Source organism: Meleagris gallopavo, chromosome 7, assembly GCF_905368555.1.
Source record: "Meleagris gallopavo chromosome 7, MGAL_WU_HG_1.1, whole genome shotgun sequence".
Classification (NCBI taxonomy): Eukaryota; Metazoa; Chordata; class Aves; order Galliformes; family Phasianidae; genus Meleagris; species Meleagris gallopavo.
Genome location: NC_139410.1, coordinates 18,399,547 through 18,425,737, shown reverse-complemented (window position 1 = coordinate 18,425,737; position 26,191 = coordinate 18,399,547). Strand labels below are relative to the sequence as shown.

Genomic DNA, 26,191 nt, shown 5'->3' with positions numbered 1-26,191 from the left:
GCAGTGGTGATTCCAAATGACTTCCAGGTTCTTTCCCATTTCAGTGTACTGTGCTGCTGCTTCACACGAGGCAGCAAGTGCCTCTACTATTCTCAAAGGGTGAACACTATTGAACAAACAAGCATCTTGCTCCCGTTCCATGTCCAGAGCAAAGGGGAAAAATATCTTTGATGCCCTATGTTATCAGACTGGGATTTTGAAATACCATCAGATACATGACTTGTCTGTCCTTCAGCTACATAGATAGAAGTAAGCTGGTTATGAGAGAGATTTCATGTTTTCCAAGGAGTAGCTGGCAGATATGTGTGGACAAGAGTGTTTTTGAAGTTTTTGCAACAGTCTGTGTTGAAAACATGGCGATTCGCATACTGAGGAGTGAAATCTAGACAACATATTTTTTTCTTAAGGAAATGAGAGTATTTAAGGATGCTGCTTTGGGGGAGATTGCTGTATATATCTACTCTTATACATGTGCATGTGCATAGATTATATATATATATAAGCATAGAACATTTTTTCCACTTGTGCATGTTTTTGTGGAAACTTTATGGGCAGTTTGCAGCTTCTTGGTCTTGCCTTTTTTCTTCAGCAGCCAAGTAACTCTCTTCTACAGAATTGTACAAGAAAAATAACTGTGGAAAAAAAGAAATTGAGACAGCTGCTTAGCTGTTGGAGTTCTGAACAGTGCTGATAAAAATCTGAACAAAGAACATAAAAGAATTCATCAGTCTGTGCTTCGTATGTAGCAATAAAGCGCTAGAAAACAAATAGGCATCAAAAAGCTTCTAGCTCTGTATTTTAAGTAGCCTCAGACCCACTTAAGTCAGCTAAAAAACACTGCTGAATTCAGTGATCTTTGAGATGCAAGCAGAAATATCTGGTAAATGGTATTATGAGTCTGTTTACTTCTGAGTTGTCAATACAGATTTTCAGCTGCTTCAGTGCTGCTTGCAATAGAGAACTGACCATTGTTTCACAGCTGTAAAAGAGAGCAAGGGAAGTCTGGAAAGCAGAGCTGCTCTTGTGGGGTGAGTTGCTGTTGTTCTTTCTTCTAAGAGTGAATACAAAACGTACACCCAAAATAAGAAGGAATTGGGCTATTATCTTATTTGCAGCATTCCCCTGACAAACCATTAAAAGGTTTAGTTTGGCAGCCTTTACAAATAAAGACCACTTTAATGGTGTTTCCCAAATGTCTCTATTTATTTATTTATCTATCTATCCATCTCTTACTGAATATCTTATAAGTAAATAACTTATATCTTTCCATTAAAATATATGGGAACTTCATATCAGGGACTCCTGACTGCTGTGTGGCATTAAACTACTGGTAAAGGTGAATTGGTGGCTCTTAAACAGCCATAAAATGCCCTTAAAGCAGGAACTGATAACTCTTCTAACTGTTAGAAGGAAGTAAAGAAACGTGTGATTTGTAATGTGGAAATGCTAAAGGAAGAAGAATTAAATAACAAATATTCTTGGTGTTATGTTCTCGTAATGTTCTCTTACTAGTGTTATGGGTTGTTTTTTTATTTTTTGTGATGTTAACTGTCTTTCTAAAAATAGCAGCTTGAAAGTCTCAGCTCTGGTGGTTGCTTTTTTTTCACCACCAGTGAAAACAAAGCTAGAAAATAATGGTATGCTTTCACTGCAGTGCTCTTGCCCAGCGGTCCCATCTCCTATAGTCTGCACTTCACAAATACTAATCTGATACTGATCACTTCTGTAGTGGTGCTGCTATCCCTTGCCAAAAGGCAATGCAAGCACTACTGAAAGAATAATTTATTGAAAAAATAATTCATTACAGGCTTTACTCTAGACAGATGATAGGTAAGTAAAACATGCCCAATCTGACTTTTCCAGCAGATAGTCTTGTTGTCCAGGCAGAACTAGTGTGTCCACGTTGTGCCATAGGGTATGCAGCACATGCTTGGTATGGGACTATGAAAGCACTATTCTGACAAGGTGTATACACCAGTCTCTGTATTTGAGAAACTATGATGGGAGAGAAGTAGGAAAAAAACCCAGCCACACATCATCCCAATGTTTTAGAGCTATATTTCACATGAATGTAAAAGAAATCCTGGGTATGTGCTATCCAGCGTTCCAGTCCAGAGCACTGTGGATATAAGCCAGTCCAACCTAGTTGGTCTCCTGCAACCTTCAACTCTGTGAAATGTCTGTGAAAGGATTTATGTGTGAGGTGATGTGAATGTAGTATTGGAGTTAGCAGCAGAGGCTAGCTGTCTAGAAAAGCTGTCTTTGAAGGGAATATAATTGTTGCTTGTGAAGTCTATTGAGAGAAGTTGCTTGTCACCATTCCCCAAGTGTACTGCTAGACTGGTCTGAGTGGAACTAATTGTTCCATTGCCATTTTTTAAAATTAAAATTTTCATTAGATGTAACATGAAAGTACAGTCTTTGCTGATACAAATTGCAGGACAACTGTGTAGCTATTGAAAGGATTATGCTGGAGATTGGAGACAGTGGAAGAAGAGCAAGTGTTGCCTTAAAATATGAAAGCATATGGAAGTGATGACTTCTATAAAGACAATAAAGCGAAAAATGTCAACAGCTTATTGCATAGTGGAAAGAACTAGGAGATGGGTAACGGAAAAGAAGCATATTCAAAATTGAATAGTGAAAACAATTTTTCACACCCTGAGTAATTAATCAGGATTTCGTGTTTATTTCTTTAATTGCTCTCCTAAGGCAATAATTCAGCAGTAATTTGTAATTAGAGATTGTTTTGTTTACTTCAGTGACAAGACAATTCAGTATTGTGCTGATAAATAAATAGCTTGCATAGGAAATAGTTGCAAAGACCATTATTTAGCATCAGACTTGCTAAAACCAGAGTGTGGAGGTAAGGGAGAGAAGAGCCATGAAAACAAAGGGTGTTTGAGTTGAAGACCATAGCAGGGAATATGAGTTGAGGTGTTGGTGGAGTTGGGTTTGTGAGGCAGGAAGGTGAGGGAAGATGCAGGCCTTCAGTGGAATGTGGAGGGAGCTGGAGTCCGTGAAACTGTTCTGGAGCAAGGAAGATGTGACTTTCAGTGTACAGGAAGTTTGCAATAGCTGTAGGTAGCAGGGATGTTAAGATGAGTCACAATTCTCAAGAATGGGAGTCAAATTGAAGTCATCTAGCAAGAGGTAATACAGTATAGAGAGAAGTAAAGCAATTGTGGTTTATTGTAAGCTTGTAAAGTAGCGCTATTTTTATCTGTAAGATTTACATCTGGATGATGGGATCTGCTCTGCATGGAGCATGGAGTCTGGAGGGGCACACTGTACCTGGAGTACCTCCTGCTCTCTTTCTGCACTGATGTTGGTGGCTGCAGGGCTGCTTCTCTTGTATTTTCTCTCTCCTGGTTGCTGTTGTGCACTGTTTTTTCCCTTTCTTAAATCTACTTTCCCAGAATTGCTCATAACTCACTTCTGGCAGCAGTGGGTCCCTATGGAGCAGCTGGAGCTGTCTCTGATCTGACATGGGGCAGCTGCAAAGTGCTGCTCACAGAGGCCACTCCTGCAGCCCCCTGCTACTACATTCTTGCCACGTAAACCCAATATAAGGCCCCATATACATGAATAAGTTAATGGCTGGCAAAACAAGTGATCCTGATTTTTAAAATCATGAGTACACAGTCCAGCTGCTGAGAGCAATTCTAATTCTGCCATAACACTGTCTGATGAATCAGAACTGAATATATCATCTGTGCTTTCTCTCCACTGCACAGCTTGCTTAGCACTGGTGTTTCCAGATGCCTGGGGAGGGCTGGGTGTCACACCCTGCAGTTACAATGTGATTTGCAATGAGTCTATGCCTCCAGCTTTGCTTCTGGGAGCATTTGTATTCTCAGGCTTTGGACTGTTCACACCTCTCTGCTGGCCAGACTAGCAGGAGTAGCTTAATTATGTATTTTTTTTTAATTAATTTGTTGTGTTCTTTTGTGATGTTGCTGTCTCTCAGTGGCTTGTAGAGTAGTTGCCCAGGCTGGCTTAGACTGCCATTTAGCAGCACAGGCTGTTGTTGCTGCTCCCATCAACTGTAAAGGGCTCTCCTGGCCTGGTCCTCTCCCTGTCATTGCTCTGTGCTGTAGCAGGCATCTGGCTGCACAGCTTTCTCGTAGCTGACAGCTATGTCACCCTGCATAAAAACAGAGTATGTTTCTAGGTCAGATTTTCCTCGTGTGGGTCATGAGGTACTTATAAACATGCTGGAGAGTCATTTATTGTGGTAAGAGGGGGTTATATATGCACCTGAGCACAGAAAGGAAGGTATGGAGGCATCAGATGCAAACTCTTAAGTTTTGGTGCAGCAGAGGAGCTGGGGGGGAGGAGGAGGCATTGCTGCATTTCCTCATCCACACCGTCCCTTCTGGCATGGCCAGTGTGGGGGAGCAGGGCAAGGCATGCCATGGGCGAGGGCATACCATGAGTGCTGCCAATGCTGCTATCTCCAAAGTGCTTATATTAACAATGGCTAAGAGAACTAATGTTTTCTGTTGAACAGCTGCTCCTATGCATATGTTTACACCCTCTATCTAGCCTTCCTATCCTTATTTCTCAATTTTTCAATTGAAAAATTGAGAGTCTGCCTCTGCTTTTGCTGCCCTGCCATCCCACTACATTAGAAAGCTGAACTGTTGTGTGAAAGGTGAGGTAGGGGTAGCCTTCCTGTTACTCATTAGTCTACTGCTTCAGATGTTCCAGTTATTTCAGGACTCACATAAAGCAGACCCTATAATTGGGCCACATTGGCAGTTTTGCTTATGATTTCTTTCCTGCTCTATCTGCCATGCTTGTATGTGAATCTCATTTATGATCTTTATTTTACTTTTGTAAGATGAGTCTCAGGACATCTCTGTGCACAGACAGTTGTTAGGTGTCGGGAATTACCAGACCTCTTCCTTTGCTGTTCTGCTGGAGCAAGCAGGCAAATGTCCATGCTGTGGCGTCAGATGATACTCACTGTATTTTTAGACTTTGCTGTAAGCACTTTTGTTTTGCATCTTATGGAATTCCCCTCTTCCCTCAAATTGGATTACTTAAAGCTTTGAATTCCCTGCTCTTACTGCCTTCTGTGACACAATTTTTAATGTAATTAATAATTTTAAATTATCTCAGGTACTAGACCTGCAAAAAAGATGCCATCACTTAACATTACCGCTGCACATTAAGCAAGGCTAATGAAATAAATAGATTTCTCTTGTGGTTTGTGTATGCTCATCATTATTTTATGTTATAGAAATAAAATAAACTCTTCCCTAAATTCTAGTTAGTGTGTGTACTTGTTTAAAGTCACAGCTTAAATACAGCGGATAAAGCCAACTAGAGGAAAACTGCACAGGTTGCAGTAGCTGCTCGTTTATTACATTCCATCTGCCTTGAATTGTGCAGCCCTTGATGGTGGGTGAGGCAGACTCTTCAGTTAGTCTCAGATTTTTAAAACTAAGTTGTCAAGTGTCTCAGATGGTGGCTCAAAAGTGAAAAAATGTGTAGACTTGGGATTTTTCTGAATAGTGATCAAGGTTGAGCGAGTGCTCAATCTGGGATACTACAGACTTCAAGACTCGTTCTGGTGCTTTTTATTTTCCCACCCGCAGATGGGATTCACAGGATTTAAAAACTGACTCTTGAAGATTTGTGAAGGATCTGTGAATTCAGCACCAGGACTTCTCCCAGTTTCTCTCTTTTGACCTATTTGAAACTTTAGGCGTTTTTCTTCAGCATATGTCAGTGTGCTTGTCTTCTGAGTGGTAGTTTTCAGTACCGATTTCTCCTGCTCCTAAATTACTGTCAGCTGACTTGTTGGCTTGGGATTTTTTTGTGTGTGTTTTTTTGTGTGTTTGTGTTTTTGATTTTGTTTTATTTTTTACTTGTTAGTTGGAATATAGATGAGATGTTAAAATATTTTATTGCTGCTAAACTTCAAGGGCTTTTTATTTTCCTGAAAAATAATTTTCAGTAACACAACCATTATTACCAAAGTAGAATAACAAGTAGTGTAAAATAGTTCTTATCTATTAAATAAAGATTGTTCATTTCTCAAATCTATAATGTTCTTTATTAAATCTGTGATATTTCCTTTAAAAATACAACAGCTGTGTGGAAGAAGAGAACACTTTTCTTCCTCCCATTCACAATATTCTCCTCTTTTCATGTCTTTAATCTTGTAGACAGACAATTTAGGATACTATTTTTACTTCATTTCTGCTGTTTGCTCTTCTGCATGTGTAGATACAGCAAACATTATTTGCCAGCTTTATACTGAATCCACACAGGTTTGGTCCAGCTGGAACTCCCCAGGGATGTCTTTTGTAGCAAATTGTTGTCTTCCATGTGAGATAACAAACTGCACAGACTCAGTTGTCCAAATATACTTGGTATGTTTTTGTTTCAGTCTCCCTCACAAGATAGAAATTTGGGTAGGACGACTTCTCTACTGATCACTAGTCACAATCAACATGTAAAAATGATATGCATTCTGAAGAATAGTGACAGTGAATTCTTGTTTTATGTGCAGCAGTCAGTGAATTGGCATTCTAGCCTTTACTTCTCTCTTCTCCCTCTTATTTAAGTTGTCACTCAGTTTTATGATGCATTTGATTGCTTTTCATTTCGTAGATACATGTACTATGTGCATCTGTTCACAGAGGTGTAATTATAGAGGAGAATTAGCTTCCAAATCTTTAATATTTTTTCCTTACAGGCATTTAATTACATTGCTTTTTGTGTTAGTAAGTTGTCTGATAATGTACTTTCATGCTCTTTAGGGAAAGCTGAACTGATTATTTGCTTAAAATGTAAATAGTTTGTAAGCCAATGATACATTGGCTTATGATACATTGTTCTTCTCCTTTTTTTCTTTTCTTTTTTTTTTTTTAACTAAAAGCAGAAAGCTTTTAGTATTTTTAGGTCAAAACAATGCCTGCTTAATGCAGCATTGTACTGCTGTCAATCAAGTGTTTTATGGAAAAATTTCCTTACATGGCAAAAAAAAAAAAAAAAAAAATTGGTAGACTATTGGTTGTTGTTTTGTTGTTGTTGTTTTTTTGTGACATACAACAGAAGATCCCAATTATGTCCAGAACTGTAAGGCAGGTGACACAGGTGTACTGTTAGCCTGAAAGAAAGTTAAGCAGTGGCCTATGAATGTATGCTAGCACTGGTCTCGGTAAGAAGGCTCATAGAGTGCAGGTTGAACACGAGAAACTTGCTTCTCATAAGGCTTCTAGGATGAGGCCTCAAAACCAGCTGAAGTAGAGACCATCAGACAGGAAACAGTGCAAGGTACTGTAGAAACCATGCCCTGAAATATCAAATGCTATCCCACATGGTTAGTTATCTAAAAAGTTTCAGACTACCAAGTATAGTTTGGTTGGATAATACTTCTTAAATTTACTGGTATTTTGGCTGTTTAAGTTGTATTCTTATGACAGCACATTTGCATTAAACATTAAAACATTAAACACTTGCATTAAAATGTCCAGTCCCTGTTTCTTTATTATGAGCTCAGAATACTGAAGGATAATGTACTAATCTTAAACAAAAACAAAAAAACAAACACCCCATACAGTAAAAAATACAACAACAACAAAAAAAAAACAGTCAAACAACAAACAAACCCTCTCCAGAAGTCTAATCTAGACTGGTGTAACATTAAGGATGTGTGGCTGCTGTGCACAGACATCGCACGGCTGTACTGTTGGAATTACGCTGTACAGCTGGATGGCTTCTACAGGGAAGTGGGGAAATAACCCTTTCACCTTACCTACTTCTTGGAAGATCCGCACTAGTAAGGGTCCAGTATCTGCTTTAGTGGGCTAAAAACTACTCTGAAGCAAATGAAACAATGCTGCAGGGAAGTAACATGAGAAAAAGTGGAAATAGATGGTGTTGGTTGGTCTAAGATGATAGTTACCTGTCGGTAAGTTTGTCCGTTGCATATACAGTGGCCATCACAGCTTGGACAACATTACTAGGTGAGATGCAAATGTAATTTGGAAGTTTTTGTTACTTTAAAACTGGAAGAGTGTGGGATAAAGTGGCTGTTGTGATACCAAAGGAAAGTTGAAGGGCCATGTTCAGAAACACAAGTGGCATGTGAAATTACCAGTATGAACGGAGACTAAAAGTTTAGGGTGTAAGGACCTTGGATCTGTTCTCTCAAAGGGTAGTGTCAGCTGTGTATGTTGAAAGTCACTTTTGGGGAAAGCAGTTCTGTCAGTCGGAGAGTGACATTAGTTTTCTTTGTGCTCTTCCCACGAGCTTTCCAGATGATAGTAAGGCAGAACTTGGCAGGGCTAACAGATCTCTGAGGTCTTATCAGAGCTTTATTTCATGTTCTCTTTTGGATGCAGTTGCATAACCATGAAACAGAAGCTACACAACCTAGAAGGAATTACCTATTACATTGTGCATCTTTTCTGGTCTAATTATATAAATATACTCTATTATTTATAAAGCTGCATCACTGTGTTTCCTTTTTGTTCTGCACCACTAAATTTTACTCTTAAGACTTTCAAAGCTGTTCTTTGAGCATACAGATTTAGGACAGGACTGGTCTCAAGTGGCACTGTAAAATTAAATATTAAATAACTGTTTCAGATTGCAGTAAAGAGGAAAATCAGATGACAGCCAAATCTTAAGCCATAAAATTGAAGAGGAGAGCAATGAAAACTTCTCAATTCATCATACCTGCTATTTTGAATATCTTAATGAGCTATGTATAACTTTCTCCTTCCTCAAATATCTTCTTAACCACAGTGATTACTTTTCTCGTTGTTGCTCCAGTCAAGCTCAAGAAGGGCAAGAGCACTTTTTTTTTTTTCATTTTAATTAAACCATATAATTCCAGTTACATTCATCAGGCTTTAAGAAAGTGCAGGAAATTACCATTAAAAGAGATCTTGGGAGGCAGAATAGTGGAACAGTAAAGCTGCTGCCATCAAATACACTGTTACATAGCTTCGTATGAGATTAGTTATCAACCTTCAAGATAAGTATATTTCTTGGGGAGTACAAACTGAAGAAGAGTTCCACTGCCTGGATTCTAAATCAGTGGAGGGCATGCTGTGGGGCAGAGCTATGCATTAATTGTGTTTCCAGTCTGCTCTATGCTTTGGCTTTCCATGTGTATGTTTGTCATTTCAAACACAAACAGGATTATTAAAGCTGTTTATTTTAAATATCTTTAGTAGGTGTAAGAAACTGTGATTGGAACTAGGAATAGCAATTCTTCAAATCTCTGAAAATTTGCGTGCTTTCTAGACAAGGGAGGTCTTGTGTAATCTACAGAAGTAGAGAGACGTGTTTTGCAGTGTGCTTGTTGTGTGGGGGGGCTATATGTTTAGTTGACAGTTGTCAATTTTTAGTCTTTTTCCTTGTAGAGTAGCTGTGCTGAGCTCACTCCACTGGATGGCTTATTATGGTGAAAGTGGCATCTTTTTGAGATAGAGCATGAACCTGATGTGCTGGGCTTTGCAAAATGTGTGTGTTCGGGGAAACTGCTTTAGTTCATTGCTCAAACAATTCATTTTTATTAGCTGAAGTTTAATTTTACTTTTTGGAGCTGAAACTATTCTCCAGTGGTGTGCTGCAGGGATTGATGCTGAGGCCTGTCCTCTTCAGTATCTTTGTTGATGATCCAGATGAGGGCATTGAGTATACCCTCAGTAAGTTTGCAGGTGACACCAAGTTGGCAGGAAGTGTTGATCTGCCTGGGGGTAGCAAGGCCATACAGAGGGATCTGGACAGGCTAGATCGCTGGGCTGAAGCCAATGCGATGAGGTTCAGCAAGACCAAGTGCCGGGTCCTGCACTTCAGCCATCGAGGCTCTGGAGCAAGCCCAGAAAAGAGCAACTAAGCTGAGGGGTCTGGAGCACAGGCCTTATGAGGAGCAACTGAGGGAGCTGGGATTGTTTTGTCTGGAGAAAAGGAGGCTCAGTGTAGACCCTGTTGCTGCCCAGGGAGGTGGTGGAGTCACCAACCCTGGAGGTGTTCAAGGAACATTTAGACATTGTGTTGAGGGACATGGTTGGATGATCTTGCCTTTTCAAACCTTGGTGATTCTACGAAATTTTAAGAACACAGCAGCATGGCGAAGGGATCCTCATCAGAAGTACGCTTGAGTCTGTGAAGTGTTTAGTTAGATGTGCACTTAAATAGTTTTTGCAGAATTGAGCATGACTGGATATATCAGCTTAATTGGCAGAGGCTCTTCAACTTTTCTACTGCCTTAGTGTCCTGTGTCATATTTAAAATTTCATTAGTGGCTCGAAGTTAAAGAGCTGAAAGGTTTTGAAACTGTATTCTGGATCAAGAATGCACTTATGTGTTGAACAAGCACTGTGAGATCTGTTGCTGTGCCTTCCAGGTGCTTTAAAATATTCATTTTTAGACCACATTGGAAAAAATTCTTCCAATGGAAAAAGCATGTTCTACCATGACTCTTCACTATAGTGTGTCACGTCCGTACTTGAAATACCTGGCCTAGTGAGCACCAGCCCACCCTGAAGAATTACCCTAAAAGGCGGCATGCAGACTTGATCTCGCTTGTGCTGGGTTCAAGCAGACCAGGCACAAACCTGGTTCACTTGGGTAGTTTTGAGGATGTGATGGTGCAGGGCTAGAGTGAACCTTGTAAACTCTATTTCAAGCAGACAGATCAAGTCTTCCAGAACACTGGCTCCTTGAGTGCTTGCATATGAGTTTGTTGGATTTAAATTAACGTAAGAGTCTTTTCAAGGAGTATGCTTTGAGTGTATTTGGGTTATTCAAATTTTCTGTCTGCGCACAACTGACTGAAGTGTTTGAAGTCTGGGGGCCGGAGCAATCCTCACAGAACAGGGACGTTTCAGCTGCCCTCTCCATTAAATGTTAATTGATGCAATAGTCACCCAGAATGGGGTGCTTCACTGAGTGTCCTCCACTGTTTTGTGTTACTGGGCCAGTGAATATCCCTGGGGGAGAAGGGGAACAAAAGGTATCTTAATATAAACCTTGTGGTGCTTTTCCTTAGTTAGCTGAGCTCTGCTACTTCTGCTTCTTAACTTTTGTTATGTACTGCAAAGAAACTTTCCTTCCACTTTCCTACATCAGTGGGTTGCAGTGAGACCTGAACAGAGGGAAAAAGAGATACATACTGTAGATTGTGAATAATAGATTTAAATAGAGTAATCGGTGCAAAGAAATTGAACTGAGAGGTCACTTTGGACAAATATGTTTTGCATTATATGTGTTTATCTTTCCTCTTCTGGACTTGTCTATATGATTTTTGAGGCAATTGTAGAGCTTTACAACAAAACTTCAGTCCTTCCTCTCAAGTCACAGAATATTTTCTGCTATATAAAACAGAACAGCTTCATTAGAAGAAATGGTCCTATACATTGTAGTTTTTTGTAGTTTCATGGCTAACAAACAATTTACAGGCATGTGAAATGTAACAAGACAAAAATGAACCTAGATTTTACAAAGCCTGGCAGATTTTCTTACTGTTGGGATAATGAATAAGAGAGGATGAGGGAAAATTAGGACTGCTCATACACCAGTAAAAGCATCAGCATAGCTCTAAATTATTGGCTCTCTTCACCATGGTAGGGAAACAGGTAGAGAAATACCTGATAATTCCTGGTGTGATTCAAAAGCAGAGTGATCTCTGTGACCTTGTGTAAATGATTATTGGTACATCTACCAGTTAAAGATGTAGATTTGTATCTTTTTTGATTCTGTAACTGGAGCTGAAGGAAGTAACAAGCATTGATTTTTGTCTGTTTGCTGTATGTATATCTTTTCTGACTATAATGCCTCATGAGTGGCATTTGTTCTGTGAATGATTTTACCTGTTGGTTTAATTTAATGTGGATTTTATAGATTTCAGTACACGTTGATTTATAGATAACTCGGATCTAACTTCTAGGTTTGAAAAGACAGTTATGTGTAAAGCATGTTGCTAAGGCCATTGATGTTATCATAGAATCATAGAATCACCAAGATTGGAAAAGACCTAAAAGATCATCCAGTCCAACCGTTCACCTATTACCAATAGCTCCCACTAAACTATGTCCCTCAACACAACATCCAGTCTTTCCTTGAACACCCCCAGGGTCGGCAACTCCACCACTTCCCTGGGCAGTCCATTCCAGTGCCTGACCACCTTTTCTGAAAAGTAATACTTCCTAATGTCCAGCTTGAATCTCCCCTGCCGTAGCTTGAAACCATTTCCTCTGGTCCTATCACTAATGACACGAGAGAAGAGACCGACCCCCAGCTCACTACAACCTCCCTTCAGGAAGTTATAGAGAGCAATGAGTGAGCCTCCTCTTCTCCAGGCTGAACATTCCCAGCTCCTTCAGCCTCTCCTCATATGGCCTGTGTTCCAGACCCCTCACCAGCTTTGTTGCCCTCCTTTGAACACGTTCCAGGGCCTCAATGTCTTTCTTGCAGTGAGGGGCCCAAAACTGGACACAGTACTCAAGGTGCGGCCTCATTAGTGCTGAGTACAGGGGAACAATCGCCTCTCTGCTCCTGCTGGCAACACTGTTTCTGATGCAAGCCAGGATGCCATTGGCCTTCTTGGCCACCTGGGCACACTGTCGGCTCATGTTCAGCTGAGCATCAATCAATACCCCCAGGGCCATTTCCTCTACGCAGTCCTCCAGCCACACCGCCCCAAGCCTGTAGTATCGCCTGGGGTTGTTGTGGCCGAAGTGCAGGACCCGGCATTTGGTCTTGTTAAACCTCATCCTGTTGGCTTCAGCCCAGCTCTCCAGCCTGTCCAGATCCCTCTGTATGGCCTCGCTACCCCCAGGCAGATCCACACTTCCAGCCAATTTGGTGTCATCTGCAAATTTACTGAGGGTGCACTCGATGCCCTCATCCAGGTCATCAATAAAGATATTGAAGAGGACAGGCCCCAGCACTGACCCCTGGGGAACACCACTCGTGACCGGTCGCCAGCTGGATTTAACTCCATTCATCACCACTCTCTGAGCTGGTCCTCCAGCCAGCTCCTTACCCAGCTAAGAGTGTACCCATCCAAGCCTCGGGCTGCCAGCTTCTGCAGGAAGCTGAGTAAGTAATAGTTAATGTTAGCTGAGTAAGTAATAGTTAATGTTAGCTGAGTAAGTAATAGTTAATGTTAGCTGAGTAAGTAATAGTTAATATGTAACACTCCAGTTTTGAACATAGTTTCGTAGCTAGTTAGATCAGGTATGTTCACTTTATAATAAAAAACATTGTAATAACTTAAAATTAATTTTCTCCCAAATCTCTATGGTTGAGCATGATGCCATATGGTATTGGATATCCCTTTGACCAGTTTGGACCACTGTCTTGGCTGTGTCCCCTCCTCTGTGCACTTCTTGTCCACATCGCTGTCAGGACAGCAAGAAAGGCAGAGAAGTCCTTGGCTTGATGTAAGCACTGCTCATCAACAACTAGAGCATCAGTGTGTTGACAATAGTATTCTTATCCTAAATCAAAAACGCGGGGCTATGCTAGCTGCCCTGAAGAAAATTAACTCTATCTCAGCTGAAACTAGGACTTATGAATTTATTTGACCTTGGGCAGTGGATGTTTTACTATAAATTGCAGCAAGAAACTAACTACAAGTAGAGGTAAATGAGATGTGAAACTACTTGGACTTCTGTGTGGATATTGACCCAGGCAAAGTTTTTCTTTGAAGCCCATGGAAAAGGTTGCAAGCTCCTGATACACAGTAATGGAAAGAAAGTCCTCAAGTCCTTTGTTGCACTGCTTCTGCCAGAGCTAGCTCATTAATAATGGCAAAAAAGCTGGGGTCCAATTCTGACTTACAATTTGATAAAGCCAGATGTTCGTTCTCCGGTTTCTGCAGATGTTGGTTACCAGGAATGAGCACTTTGCTTTTATTTTTTTAATTATTTTTTAAGTTTGACTTGTATATAATCTACAAGCATAGAGAGTGGTTAGGCTGGTATCTACAGATTGTTTGGCTAGAAAGATTATCATGGTGGAAAGGGATAATAAAGAATAAATGAAAATGCCCACCCATGTCCTGGGCTCACAGGAAAACTTCAAAGGGAGCAATCTCCAGGAAGAGATCCTTCCATGGTGGCAGTCAGCCTTAAATGGGGTCTAAGGGAGGTGCAGCCAGGTTCCACCCCTTCTGGTCACACAGGTGAATTACCTTCACTTGTGCTCCCACGGCTGATTCAGTGCTTGCCTCAGGTGATCAATCAGAGTTTCAGGCTGTGATTCAATAGTTCCCATACAGACCTGCTTTTTCTATGACCTAGTTCTGAGTCTCGCTTTTATTCTGATAACTAGCTCACACAATTGTTTGGGAGGGTTGAGGGAAAAAAATAAAAAATAGGAAAGAACACCAACAGCATTTTATCATGTATTGTATGTGTATATCACCTGTGGAACACTCAAATAGTTGGAGCAAGTTGATAGTCTTTGGCAAATCCAGCTTTTGTCTCCAAAAGCTTCTAAGCTCTAGAAATTCTTCGGTGAGGTAGTCCAGGATTTTAGCTTAGATCTGTGGCTGTGGCAGTACTTTGGATTGTGGGTGGAATGGAAAATCATTTTTGAATTTGCAAGACTTAGGAAGGGGTCTTTTCATTCCACTGAGATGCTAGCTGCAGTAGGAAAATTGCGAAATAAAGGTGATGTTGAGGGGATATTAAATGTAACATAACAAATCCTCTTGTGAGGGGGGTCTATCATATATATATATATATATATATATATATATATATATATATATATATATATATATATATATAATTTTTTTTTCCAATGGCAGTCTTGAAGCTTTCACTAGAGGAAGTAGATGACTTTGAATTTAAACAGCAGGTTTCCTAGCCATAGAACTGGTCTAATGAGAAAGTTGTTACCCAAATAAAACCTTGCTTCATGCTGCTATCTTTGCAGTTTGTTCCATATAGTCTGAAGGTTTCTACCAGGAGGCCTACTCTCACCTCCATCTCTCCTTTCCCCCCCTCAGAGTACTCTCTTTTTGCAGTTCTTAATGAAACTGCCATCATGTAGGCTGTGAGCTGTGTTGCTGGTGTTACTAAACCCTTGAAGGGATTGGTATTTATATAATACCAAATGAATAAATAATCTCTGCAGTGCTCTGGAGGTTACAGGATAAGAGACAATTTCTGTGCAGCTGAGATATCGCACTTTAAATCTCACTGATATTCTTACACTCGCTTGTACTCTGCTTGTCATACAGCTATTTATGTCTGGTAAGTTTCCCTCTAAACATTTGTAGAAGTAGCTTTGAAGAGTAAGATTTGAATTAACCTTTTTTTTTTTTTTCTTAGTAGTGTTTTCAGGTTTGAAACCATTCCAGTAATGTCTGAATGCACTTTGGTGGCAATTAGCTGTAAGCTAGTAGTTTTGCATGTGGACAGAAAGTTGTCCTGTAAAATACATAATTGAGGATGATTCACTCAGCAGTATTGCCTCACTAATGAAGCTAAATTTCATCTTACTGTAAATGTTATAAATAGTAAGTCACTGGTATTTACTTCCAAGCATGTTGGTGTGATTGCTCCAACCCTCTGGAAAAGGACAAGGGGGAATGGTTTTAAACTGAGACAGGGGAGGTTTAGGTTAGATATTAGGGAGAAGTTTTTCCACACAGAGGGTGGTGACACACTGGAACAGGTTGCCCAAGGAGGTTGTGGATGCCCCATCCCTGGAGGCATTCAAGGCCAGGCTGGATGTGGCTCTGGGCAGCCTGGTCTAGTGGTTGGCGACCCTGCACATGGCAAGGGGGTTGAAACTAAATGATCTTTGGGGTACTTTTCAACCCAGGCCATTCTATGGGATGGACAAACAAACAAACAAACAAAAAAACAAAACACAGGGGATTCCTGTAAGGGGATTCCTGTAAGAATTTGCATTACATAAGGCTTTTCTTTTACTTCCTTATATTTCCACTCACCTTTCTTTCCTAAACCAGTAATTGGCCAGAAGATAGGAAGATGCTCAGTATGCTGCCTTTTATTGCAAAAGGGAGACACCCATAATAGCAAGGATGACTTCTTAGGTCTTCTGCTGACTTCTCTCCTTCTGAATCATTGTTCTCTTAACTTTTAGTTTGCCTCTGAAAGGAGACTAGAACCTAGAAGCCCAGCAGTTATTTCAAGTGCGCTTTGGAATAGTAAACTCTAGAAAATGTGTAGCTAGGAATCTCTTTGGAAGCAGACATAAGTTATAGATATGTACTTATGTTCAACGTATCTATCTGATGCAAATGTTCTCGCTAAAACTAAGAATGAATTTCTAGAATCTGCTCTGCTCAGTTTTTCCTTGCTGTATGTTACGCTTCTTATCACTGAAAACCATATTTTGTGTGCAGCACTCTAACGTTCCTGTTGAAAGATGAATAAAATTTCTTATTGTTGTTGTGCTAAATAGGAGGTTAGGTCTTGTAGAGTAATTGCAGTAAATCTTTCTTTTTATCTGATTGCTCAGTAACTCTGGAGTATCAGAAGTGATAGCAATCCTAGGTGTTAATTTTTTATGTGAAAATCAAAGTTCTTTGCACGCAAATGGTTTATTGTTAATGCTGCTCTCCCAAATAAGTGGCCTTCAAAATGAATCTCCACAGAAGCAAGTATAACACTAAGGACCTCTGAAACAGAGTAACAATGGAACTGGGAAGTATGGAACAAATGTTTAATTTAAACAAGTACTGAATTGTCACCTACTAAAATAAATTCTAATTATACACTGAAGTATTTTATTGAATTGGAGTGCAGTTTTCAAAAGAAACAGTGTTATCGCAGTGGAATTAATGAATCCCAGCTTCTCACAAATCTCTTTCATATTTGAATTCTCTGCTTAGTAATAGGATTAAAGTTCTTCCCAATTAGAAGTGATGAGCACTGTCTTGAATTCTTCTGTTTTCCCTAAGCTTGGTAGGTTTTCCATTACTTAATAACGCATGGACTTCCCTGCAACAGACCTGTGAATTGTCCTTTGTTCTCTGTTAGTAGTTTTCACAAAACTTTTCAGAACTTAATTATCCTTGAAAGACTTTTCTCCTGATTTGATATTAAATAATATTTTCATAGGGTGGGTGGGAAGCTGGGAAAAAACTGGCAGATGAGCAGAATGTTCGATAATGAAAGTTGTAGAAAAACAGCCTAGAATTTTGCTTCTACTTCTGTTAATGTGCAGATATGTTGGGTTGGTGGTGCTGTAAGTAATGGTTTGTTGAATTGTGTAAAGCTGGTATCCTAGAGTTAATCTATTGTACCTTTTGCAGGTGGAGATTTACGTTTTACCTTTATATATTTACCTATGGAGTACGGTTCCTGAAAAAGGTAGGCGCTTGCGTTATTATGCTTTCATAACATGTCACAGACTTTTCTGCAACTTTACATAGATATAATGTAGAGCACAGGCATAAAATTGAGATCCACCAGGAACAAAAAATTAAAATTTAATTTGCATTCATAAAATGAGTTGCCATTGGCACTAACCGCTTAACAATAGTTAATGGAACAAAAAAATCCGTGAATATAGCAAGTTGCCTAGTTCACTTTATTACTTTTCATTATTGACATTTAACAGGTAGTAAGACTTACTAAAGTATTCAGCTCGGCTTTTGCATCATTCTTATTTAAATTCCTCTGTCAGAAGTTGATTTTTAATAACAAGCAAAATCTATTGGTGATTTTAATATACTATTTTTTGCTTGTTCTTTGTCTGGTGTACTTTGGAAAGATGTATCATGGGGTTTCCTATCAATGGTATGTTTCTGGTGATTTAAAACAGAGAAAGATATTAATAGCCTCTAATTGCCCTTACCATAGGTCCATTAACCTAACCATTGGTTATTATCTGTATCTATGGTGCAGATTTTTACAGCATTGCTAGTTCCCAGAGCTTTTGTACGAGTCAAGCAATATATGTGTAAACCTGAGAGATTGAATTTAGGGGAATGTGTGGTCTCAGTGTATTTATGTAATTTTGACTATTTATTTTGTACAAAAAATTGACTCAGTAGGATGTATACTACATGCTTCTGGTGATTTGTAAACAGAAATATAACCTGGGTGTTAGGTGAGGGAAAAGAACACATCATTTTTACAGTTGTGATTCTTGAGATTATCTCAGATGATTAAACTTGGTGCCAGCAGGACTAATTATGCCCCTCTGCAGGGAAGGGACATTGGAGCTGTTCTCAGTCACTTAACAGTGGTCAGCCTCAGATGCAGTGTGTGTGCTAGCCTTCCCTATGGACCCAAGCCACATGCTATGCACAGGCTCTTCTTGAATGCTTCTGTATTTCATTCATGCTCCATGATCCTGTTTTCTGCTTTCAATTTTTCCCACGATTGTGGAAAATACGAAAATAGACTTAATGATAAGCAATTAAGTGGATATTGCCACCATGGTGAATGATGTACACTTCACAGTTGGCTTCTGATTTATTAGGATGCTTTTGCTTAATGCAGAACAGTTACTACTCAGTCATATCATTCTAACAGTGTTTGACAGGAAGAGTGACCATGGTGTGACAGAATTTTAAAAAGTTTTTATTTTTCCTTATGCCTGTATTGTGTATATTTTTTTCTGGCTTATTGGCATAGGCACAATAGTATGTATGATGTAATGGTTTTCAGCTCACAATAGAATTTTAGGGAGCAGTGTGATTTCTTTAAATCAAAGTTATTTAAATATTTTACTCTTGATAGTAGTTCATCCAACAAACAGAGAATCCTCTTTTAAGTAAAGCAACCCTCTTCTTATTTTATTTTTCAAACTCAAAGTGTTTTATTTTGTTAAATATGTTGTAAATATGTTGAAACATGTGAAAAGATATATTTCTTAAATTAGTTTTTGTATAAATGTAAAGGATGCTTCAGTGATTGCAGAGGCCATAGACCGGAGCTTTTCAAAATTATCCAACTGCTTACCATCTTTTGAGAAGATGACCACACGTCCCTCATGGTTTCAGAATTACTGACTTTTTTTTTCCAGCAACTTCTCTTGATTTTGTTCTTTCCCACTACCTTGGGGAATGAGAAAGACAACAACTAATATTTTTATATTAGTGAACTTTGCCTCCATTTTTTTAAATTCAGTACGTCAGAATCTGCTAAATAAACTGAAGACTTACAGTGACAAGGTGGCAGCTTCCTTGCACAGCACAATGACAGTATCTGCTCTTGGAAAAGCCTGCATATCAACACTTTTAAAGAGTGAAAAGAATACAGTGAATACATATTTCATTACAAGTCATCGTGGGCAGTGTCTACAGCTTGAGATGACACACAGATTGTGGATGTTTTCCTCCCAGTTCAGTATATTGCTGCAGCATGAGATTGACATTACGCAAACAACTTGTTTACCATGTAATTGTGTATATTTTAATTGTTCATTTTTACCCAGTATTGTAAATGAGTCTCACATCATTTTATGCTATTGTCATTATTCCAGTCTTCTGCCTCGTATACATATTTCTTCCACGTAAGAATGTACACAAATTAACAAAATTATGACCGTTTATATATATATACATTTGCTTCATCTCCATAGTAACATTGTGTAAGTAAAAGAAAATAGAGGCTTTTTGGTGTGCATCAGACACTAAAGACTTTACTGGATCCACTTAGGGGGGAAATCTAGATTTGCAAGAATTAAAATCCAAACCAAGCAAGCCAATTTGCCACACTGGTTTTCAAGGTCCTGCTTCTAGTAATCCTGTCACAATTTTATTTTTATTTTTTTTTTTTTTACAAAGAATATATTGCTTGGATGTATAGAATCTTGTTGAAAAATCTTGTTTAGCAAGTTGGTGCAACCCTCTCTCAAACTGATGAATTGATTTACAGAGTGACTGGGAGATTGTCATGGAATTTCAGAGATGTGACTGCATTTCACTCCTGGTTTCTGGATATGCTGGCATCAATTTGTTTGTGTCTCTTAGAAGTGGGGCAAAAAGTGGTTAAAACTAGAAAATGGTAATCACTGACTTGTGGATTTTTTTGAGCAGTTGTATTTGTACCATCAAGCCAGAGTAGTCTGCACTGTGCAGGATGTGCCTTTCTGCTGTGGGAAATAACATCTCTTTGTCAAGACTGTTACACAGGGTTTTCCAAGCGTTTTCTCCTAATACCAGCTTTAGCTGCATGTTTACGTTGCTATGGCTTCTCTTTTTGTGGCACTTTCATCTACTGTTTTATATAGAGAGGAGTCAGGGGAGGCCCCATGGTGGTCTACAGCTTCTTCACAGAGGAGCAGAGGGACAGGTGCTGTTTTCTGCACTCTGGTTACAGCAATAGGATCTGAGAGAATGGCATGGAGTTGTGTCAAGGGAATTAGGAAAACGTTCATCACCAGTGACTGAGCACTGGAACAAGCTTCCCAGCACTAAACTGGATCCAGTTCAAGGAGCATTTGGACAATGCTTTTAGAACTATGGTCTGTGTTTTGAGCAGTCCTGTGTGGAGCTAGGAACTGGACTCAATGAGCCTTGTGCCTCATCCCTTCCAACTCAGGATATTTTATGATTCTTTGATAAATTGCTGATGATAAAGCCACTGGTCTCAGCTGGTGAAGGAAAAACTAAGTGAAAGCCTATGCAAAGGCATCTGGTGACTTAGGGGGAACCTAATGCTTCTTAGAGGTTTTGAAATGTGAATCAGCTCGTGTGTACAAAAGGCTGTCCCTGACACACAAATTCCAGTGTCTCATTTATAGTTTCTCTGTTGGCTCTTGGATTATCAAGCAATGAAATACTCTGACCTCTGTATTCTTGTCCTTTCCTTCTGACCTGTCGTGGTCTGTTGCTCCTTTGCCTTGCTACTTATGCCTTTGCTAACCTGCTGGTTGCTTTTATTCATGATTGACTTTCCTTGGTTTGAGGGTGACATTAATCTTTTCATGAAAGACTGGTATGGAGACTGTCAATTACTTAAGCACTGCAAGTTTTGAGGACCTTTCCAGCTTGCTGGCCCCTTGCCCAGAGGCTAATTTCACTTTCTGGACTCTTTCTGAAAACACATTTCTTATAATGCCCGCAGGACATGAATCATTGCTACTTTGTCTTCTGCTGTCACCTTCCTTTTTTGCTACATTAGGTAATATTACTGCATCAGTGCAATGTCAGCAAAAGAATAGACTTGTATTTCCTTGTGTACCATCAAACCACTTGAGGAAACACTAAGAAGGATATGGTGCCAAACCACCATTCTTGCAAAAAGTGTTACTATGTTTTTGGTGGCTTTATACAGCTGACAAGCTTATCTAGTTTGTTTGGGAAGATATGCCAATGTTTAATAAGCAGTACAAACTTATCAGTTCTCTTTTAGTCCTGAAACTGAGTGGGTCTGTCAGCATGGCACACATGCTGACATTAATCTATTTTTAGAATGGAAGTTTTATGTCTGTCTTGGTTAAGCGTCTCACGTGGAGAAATATGCATCAGATTTCTGCTTTGCTCCTCACTTGCCTACCCACAGGCACATGAAAGCTAATGAAGCTGCAGTTTAGAGCAGTTGTACATCTCTTCAAAATGCCATTGCAAGCTTGTTTGTATTACTCTTCATTTCTGCAGTTAATGGCTGATCTGGATAAAAAGAAATCTGGTGATTTACTGCACCCAGTAAAGCAACCTGTAACTCTTTGTAGTGGCAAGTGCATGTGATACGATGCATCAATTCTTTTGCCATTCTATAATTGCTGAGTACATTGCTGGAAGTACTGAAAATTTCTAATCACTGAAAGCTGTCGTCTTATCAAACTGTTCTCTTGTTATGTCATTTTCCAGTGTCAAAGGTAGAGAGGTGAGGGGGGGGGAAGAGCTCCACTTCAGAGCTTCTTAAACTTTTATTTTTCTTGAAACTATAGGTGTTTGAAAGAAGAATGTGAAGTGCTTATTCTTACATGTGTGGTAGGTAGGATGTGGCCTGTTATTGCCCTAATGTTTCTGCATGCACTTAGGACTTGGCATCATAAAGCTTTTTTTTTTTTTTTTTGAGAAAGGATGCTTCATTCCACTGCTGAGGTGAATTGGTGTGTTCTTTGTTTTTTGTGTTTGAAATGCAAAAGAGAATTTGTTACTTCTTGGTGTGGTGACCAATATTTTGTTTGCTGTTATATCTTTATCTCTTGACCATAAAGATTGTTAACCTCTGAAAAGTAAGCAGCTATTGATTCTCACAGCAGTAATCATCTCTGTAGGATTTATATTTGGGGAAAGAGGTGTCCCTGATGAAAACTGAGTTCATATCCTGTGGGAAGTAAGACAAGATGGGGACATGGGATGTTTAGTTGGAGTAGTGTCTCATTTACCATTCTGGTTTTGGAAATTTTCTTCTGTTTAGCGATTTTGCAGCTATTCTAAAATTTGCCATCAAACTATTTAGTAGCTTCACTGTATGCTGTGTCTTGCATGAATTTTATAAGTGATGTTTCACCTTCAGTTTTCTTCAGATTCTTGTCATCCATGTAGATAATTTATTTTACTTTTAGGGAGTTCTTCTATAGTCTTGCTATAGAGAGAACTTATGTTCAGATTTGCTTTTGAATTAATTCAAACATTCCATTCCTTCCCAAAGAAGTACTTCACAGTCATCTGATCTCTTTGGCCTTTAGGGAAAAAAACTTCTATAAGACAGGCACTCTTCTCTCTGTATCCTGCTCATCTGTACATCAGGGCTGTTTGCCGATGCTTTGAAGGCTTCTGGCCAGAGTAATTTCAGAGAGCTCACGTGCTCTCTGAAAAATGAGGAGTTACTATTACCATAAAATTACTACTGTGTTGTTCTGTGCATTTCTATCATTTAATTTTCCTTTAAATGAAAACTGCTCTTAAATGACAAAGAAATGAATATTGCATTCTGGCTGTATTATCACAAAGTCATCTCCAATACTGTGAAACTTAGACTTAATTGAGTCACTCTTCCTATTTTAAAGAGCAAGCACACGTTTTCTCTAATATGAAAGGGAGATTTCACTGTACTCAGTTCACCTGTTTCTGTCTTAACCATGTAGTGCCTCAGCAGGCTTGTGGGTTGCCCAGCATACAGTATAAATGCTGCCCTGTGCTGACTCAATAAAGCAATTTAATTCTGTCACAAATTATTTTGCCTAAAAAACAAGCGGTATATGAGGCCTTTCTTTGACACTGTTCTTTTTCATTAATTGTTCCTGCAAACAATCTAGCTGTTAAGCTTAATTGTACCTCTATGAAGCCATGGAAGGTACATGTTTCTCTCTTCCTGATCTGGTTTACAAAGTTTTGGAAAGAATAACCTGACCTTGGAAAGTTTCTCATATTTGAGACCTCTGATAGATTCTGCCTGCAATGCAACATTTGTTTTCTAGTCTCTTTATCTGAACACTGGCTGTGGAAATCTCATGGATTGTCTGAAGACGAGTGGCTGAAGGAAGGCACAGCTTTATCCTGGCGATTCTTTTGGAAGGGCTGGCTTGTTATAAGAGCCCCCTTTCCCCATGCTCAGTTTTTCTGTATTGTGCGGCCCAAAGTTTGTTGGCACTGGAGATGGCAGGACCATTCTGGGAAGAAACTTAATTTTATAAAGACTCTCCTCTTTCTTTTCCCATATATTTCTCGACTAACTCTTATTTCAATATATTGAAATTTTATTGAAATTCAATATATTGAATATTTTTGAGTGAAACAGGCAAAATGAGAATATCAATGATGTTCATATTCCAGCAGTAGGGCACTGCTGGCAGTAAGACTTGCAAATGCAGGTAATGATGAGAGATTTGACACAAGCAAGGAAAGGGACAACAACACACTAATTTAAAAATATACCTAGAATTGAATTTCGCTTTGTTTGGAATCCAGCTGGCAATATTTAACTACTACTGTCATCAGAGTAATAAGTGAATGCTCTGTAATAAGGAGTTTGGAGAGTAAAGCTGATAGGGAGCCATGCCCAGTCTCATCAGTGCTCGTACCTTATTCTGCTGCTCTGGTTAGCTGCACGGCAGCCTGACTTTCTAAAAGATAAGGATTTTTCCATGTTCCGTATATAAAAATAGCAGATCCAGATGGAATATTTCTGGAAGTTTTTAGTTAGGCAACCTTAGAATTAAAATAATTTAAATTCATTTGGAAAATAAGACGGTTCATTCATACCTATAGCAAAGCATTTAGAACAGTACTCTAATATTGCCAGGGGCTTCTCCTGTTTTGCTGTTCTGATGAATGAAGCAATCCTGTTTTCCACAGCTAATTGCACTTGAGGAAAGAGTAGACATTTTATATTAGGGCAGGTTATTAATAACCCAACTGGTGTTTTGAATTGCCATTATTATCTTGAACTCACTATAGAGGCAGTGTGTTGAGCAGAATATCTTTATCCACATTTAAGCTAGTGGGCCTTTAGATCACTATGTGTAAGAGCTTTGAGTCATAAAACTGGTATGTTTTACCTTTTAAGTACGAGGAAAAAGAAGCTTGCTAGTTAAACAAATACATTATTGGTAGTTCAGTAAGCTTTTTTTTTTTTTTTTTTTTCATATTTCCTTTCTGTGTTAGCTCATCATTTTATCTTAAGACTTTCACATCATTTCTGACTACTGATGGTCTCAGTTTCTGGCAATTAAAAATGACATACTTTAGCGTGGGGAAATATTCCTTTGGGTTCAAATCTAATTCGGAGTATTGCTTCTGGTTTTTTTAACTGCTGCTGTCTTAAATACAGTTTCAGCAGGGATTATAGGTATTTTTTTCCCCACAGATTTACAAATTTAAAAAAGCAAGAAAGGCAGCCAGTCTTTTTTCTCTTACCCAGTCACTGTTCATTGTGCGCAAAATTTAGTGTTCATGTTAATCCAAAATTTAATATAAGTTTAGCACCAGCATAATTCCTCTGCTCTCATCTTTACCAACCACTCTTCCTGCTACTTGTTTTAGCAAAATGAGTTGCATTTAAAAACAAACAAAATACAAATGGATCAAGTAGATCTGAAGATGAAAAATGGAAACACCAAAAAGTTTGTATTTATGCACAACCTCAGCAGGAGGAGAAAGGGAAAAACAAGGAGGAAATGAACATAAAAGTTCATGTAGACTTAGCCAAAATTTCCCAAATCTGTAAAGATGTCCATCTTTCTTTGCTCAAGTGAAGGAAGTGTTCTCACAGATACTGACTCGGACCAAAGCAGGAAAGAATTTCCTTCAAAATGGCATTCTTATTTTTACATTAACATTTTCCCCTACACTTTTATTATGTTACAGAAAATTGCAGTGAGAGATTTTCTTCACTGGCCTTTTTCGTAGGCACTACTGAGTGCTTGTGGCATAAAATCAAATACACCAAGAAATAATTCACTACAAAGGACACCAGCACCTTAAGGGTGAATTGCCCTGATCCACTCAGTATGACATCAAAAAAAGGCAGCAGGTATCAGAAGTGGGAGAGGAAGGAGCTGCTTTAGTCAATCCTTTCCTTTGTTGCTTATATTATGCCTTGTTTTAACTGTATCCAGGGATGAAATTGCTCGGAAACTGGTCCCTTTCTAGTGACCGCCTCTTTGGTCACTGGAGATGGGGCTTTTAACCTGTCTATTGCAGAAAGCTGTCTGGATGAAGCTCTACTCCCACAGCCATCATGTGAGACTTGATTGTGTGTCTGTGAGAGGCTGCTTGTTATGTCAAGGCTTTAGTGGCAGCAATGTGGGGAGATCTCTGCCAAAAGATCTCCTCACCAGCTGCCTTTGATGGCAACAAATGCTCTTGTATCTCAGGGCTTAAATCTTGACCCTGTGACCTAGAGAAGTCCTATTTCTATTTAATTAAAAAAAAAAAAAAATCAGCTATTGTAACATCTTGCTAACTTTCAGACTGTCAGGGATGATTTTGAGAACTTGCTGCAATGTGCTGATGCTGAACTACAGAAAAACACTGCAATTGCAGGAATAGAAAGTGGAGAGTGTTGTGTTCTATTTTTTTCCATGCAACTGCCTTAAACATCTGGGTTTGTGCTTGGAATCGTGCCTCAGTGATTACTCAGGGAAGAGTTGTTTTGTTATTTGAGATAGACTCTTCTCATTTTGGGCCATGGCTCCTTTATGGCACGCAGTGAGTCCTGGGAAGGAAAGAAGCTCACAGGGGATTCCAAAAGTCAGTGTCAGTAGGAGAATGTAGGAAATGATAAATGTTTCCCTTCTACAAATAGCATGGAAGTCAGCAGCTGGT

General features: G+C 39.2%; 1 protein-coding gene across 2 annotated transcripts in view; it reads left to right on the top strand.

Annotated features, from left to right (window-relative positions):
- Positions 1–26,191, top strand: part of CERS6 (ceramide synthase 6) — a 111,113-nt gene that overhangs the window by 41,130 nt on the left and 43,792 nt on the right. For both annotated transcript variants that reach the window (XR_014884384.1, XM_085228167.1), the window contains exon 4: positions 17,273–17,330. Coding sequence is in view for 1 of the 2 variants with exons in the window: in XM_085228167.1 (XP_085084293.1) it covers positions 17,273–17,330 (58 nt within the window). In the remaining variant the exon portion in view is untranslated. The remainder of the gene's footprint in view (positions 1–17,272; positions 17,331–26,191) is intronic.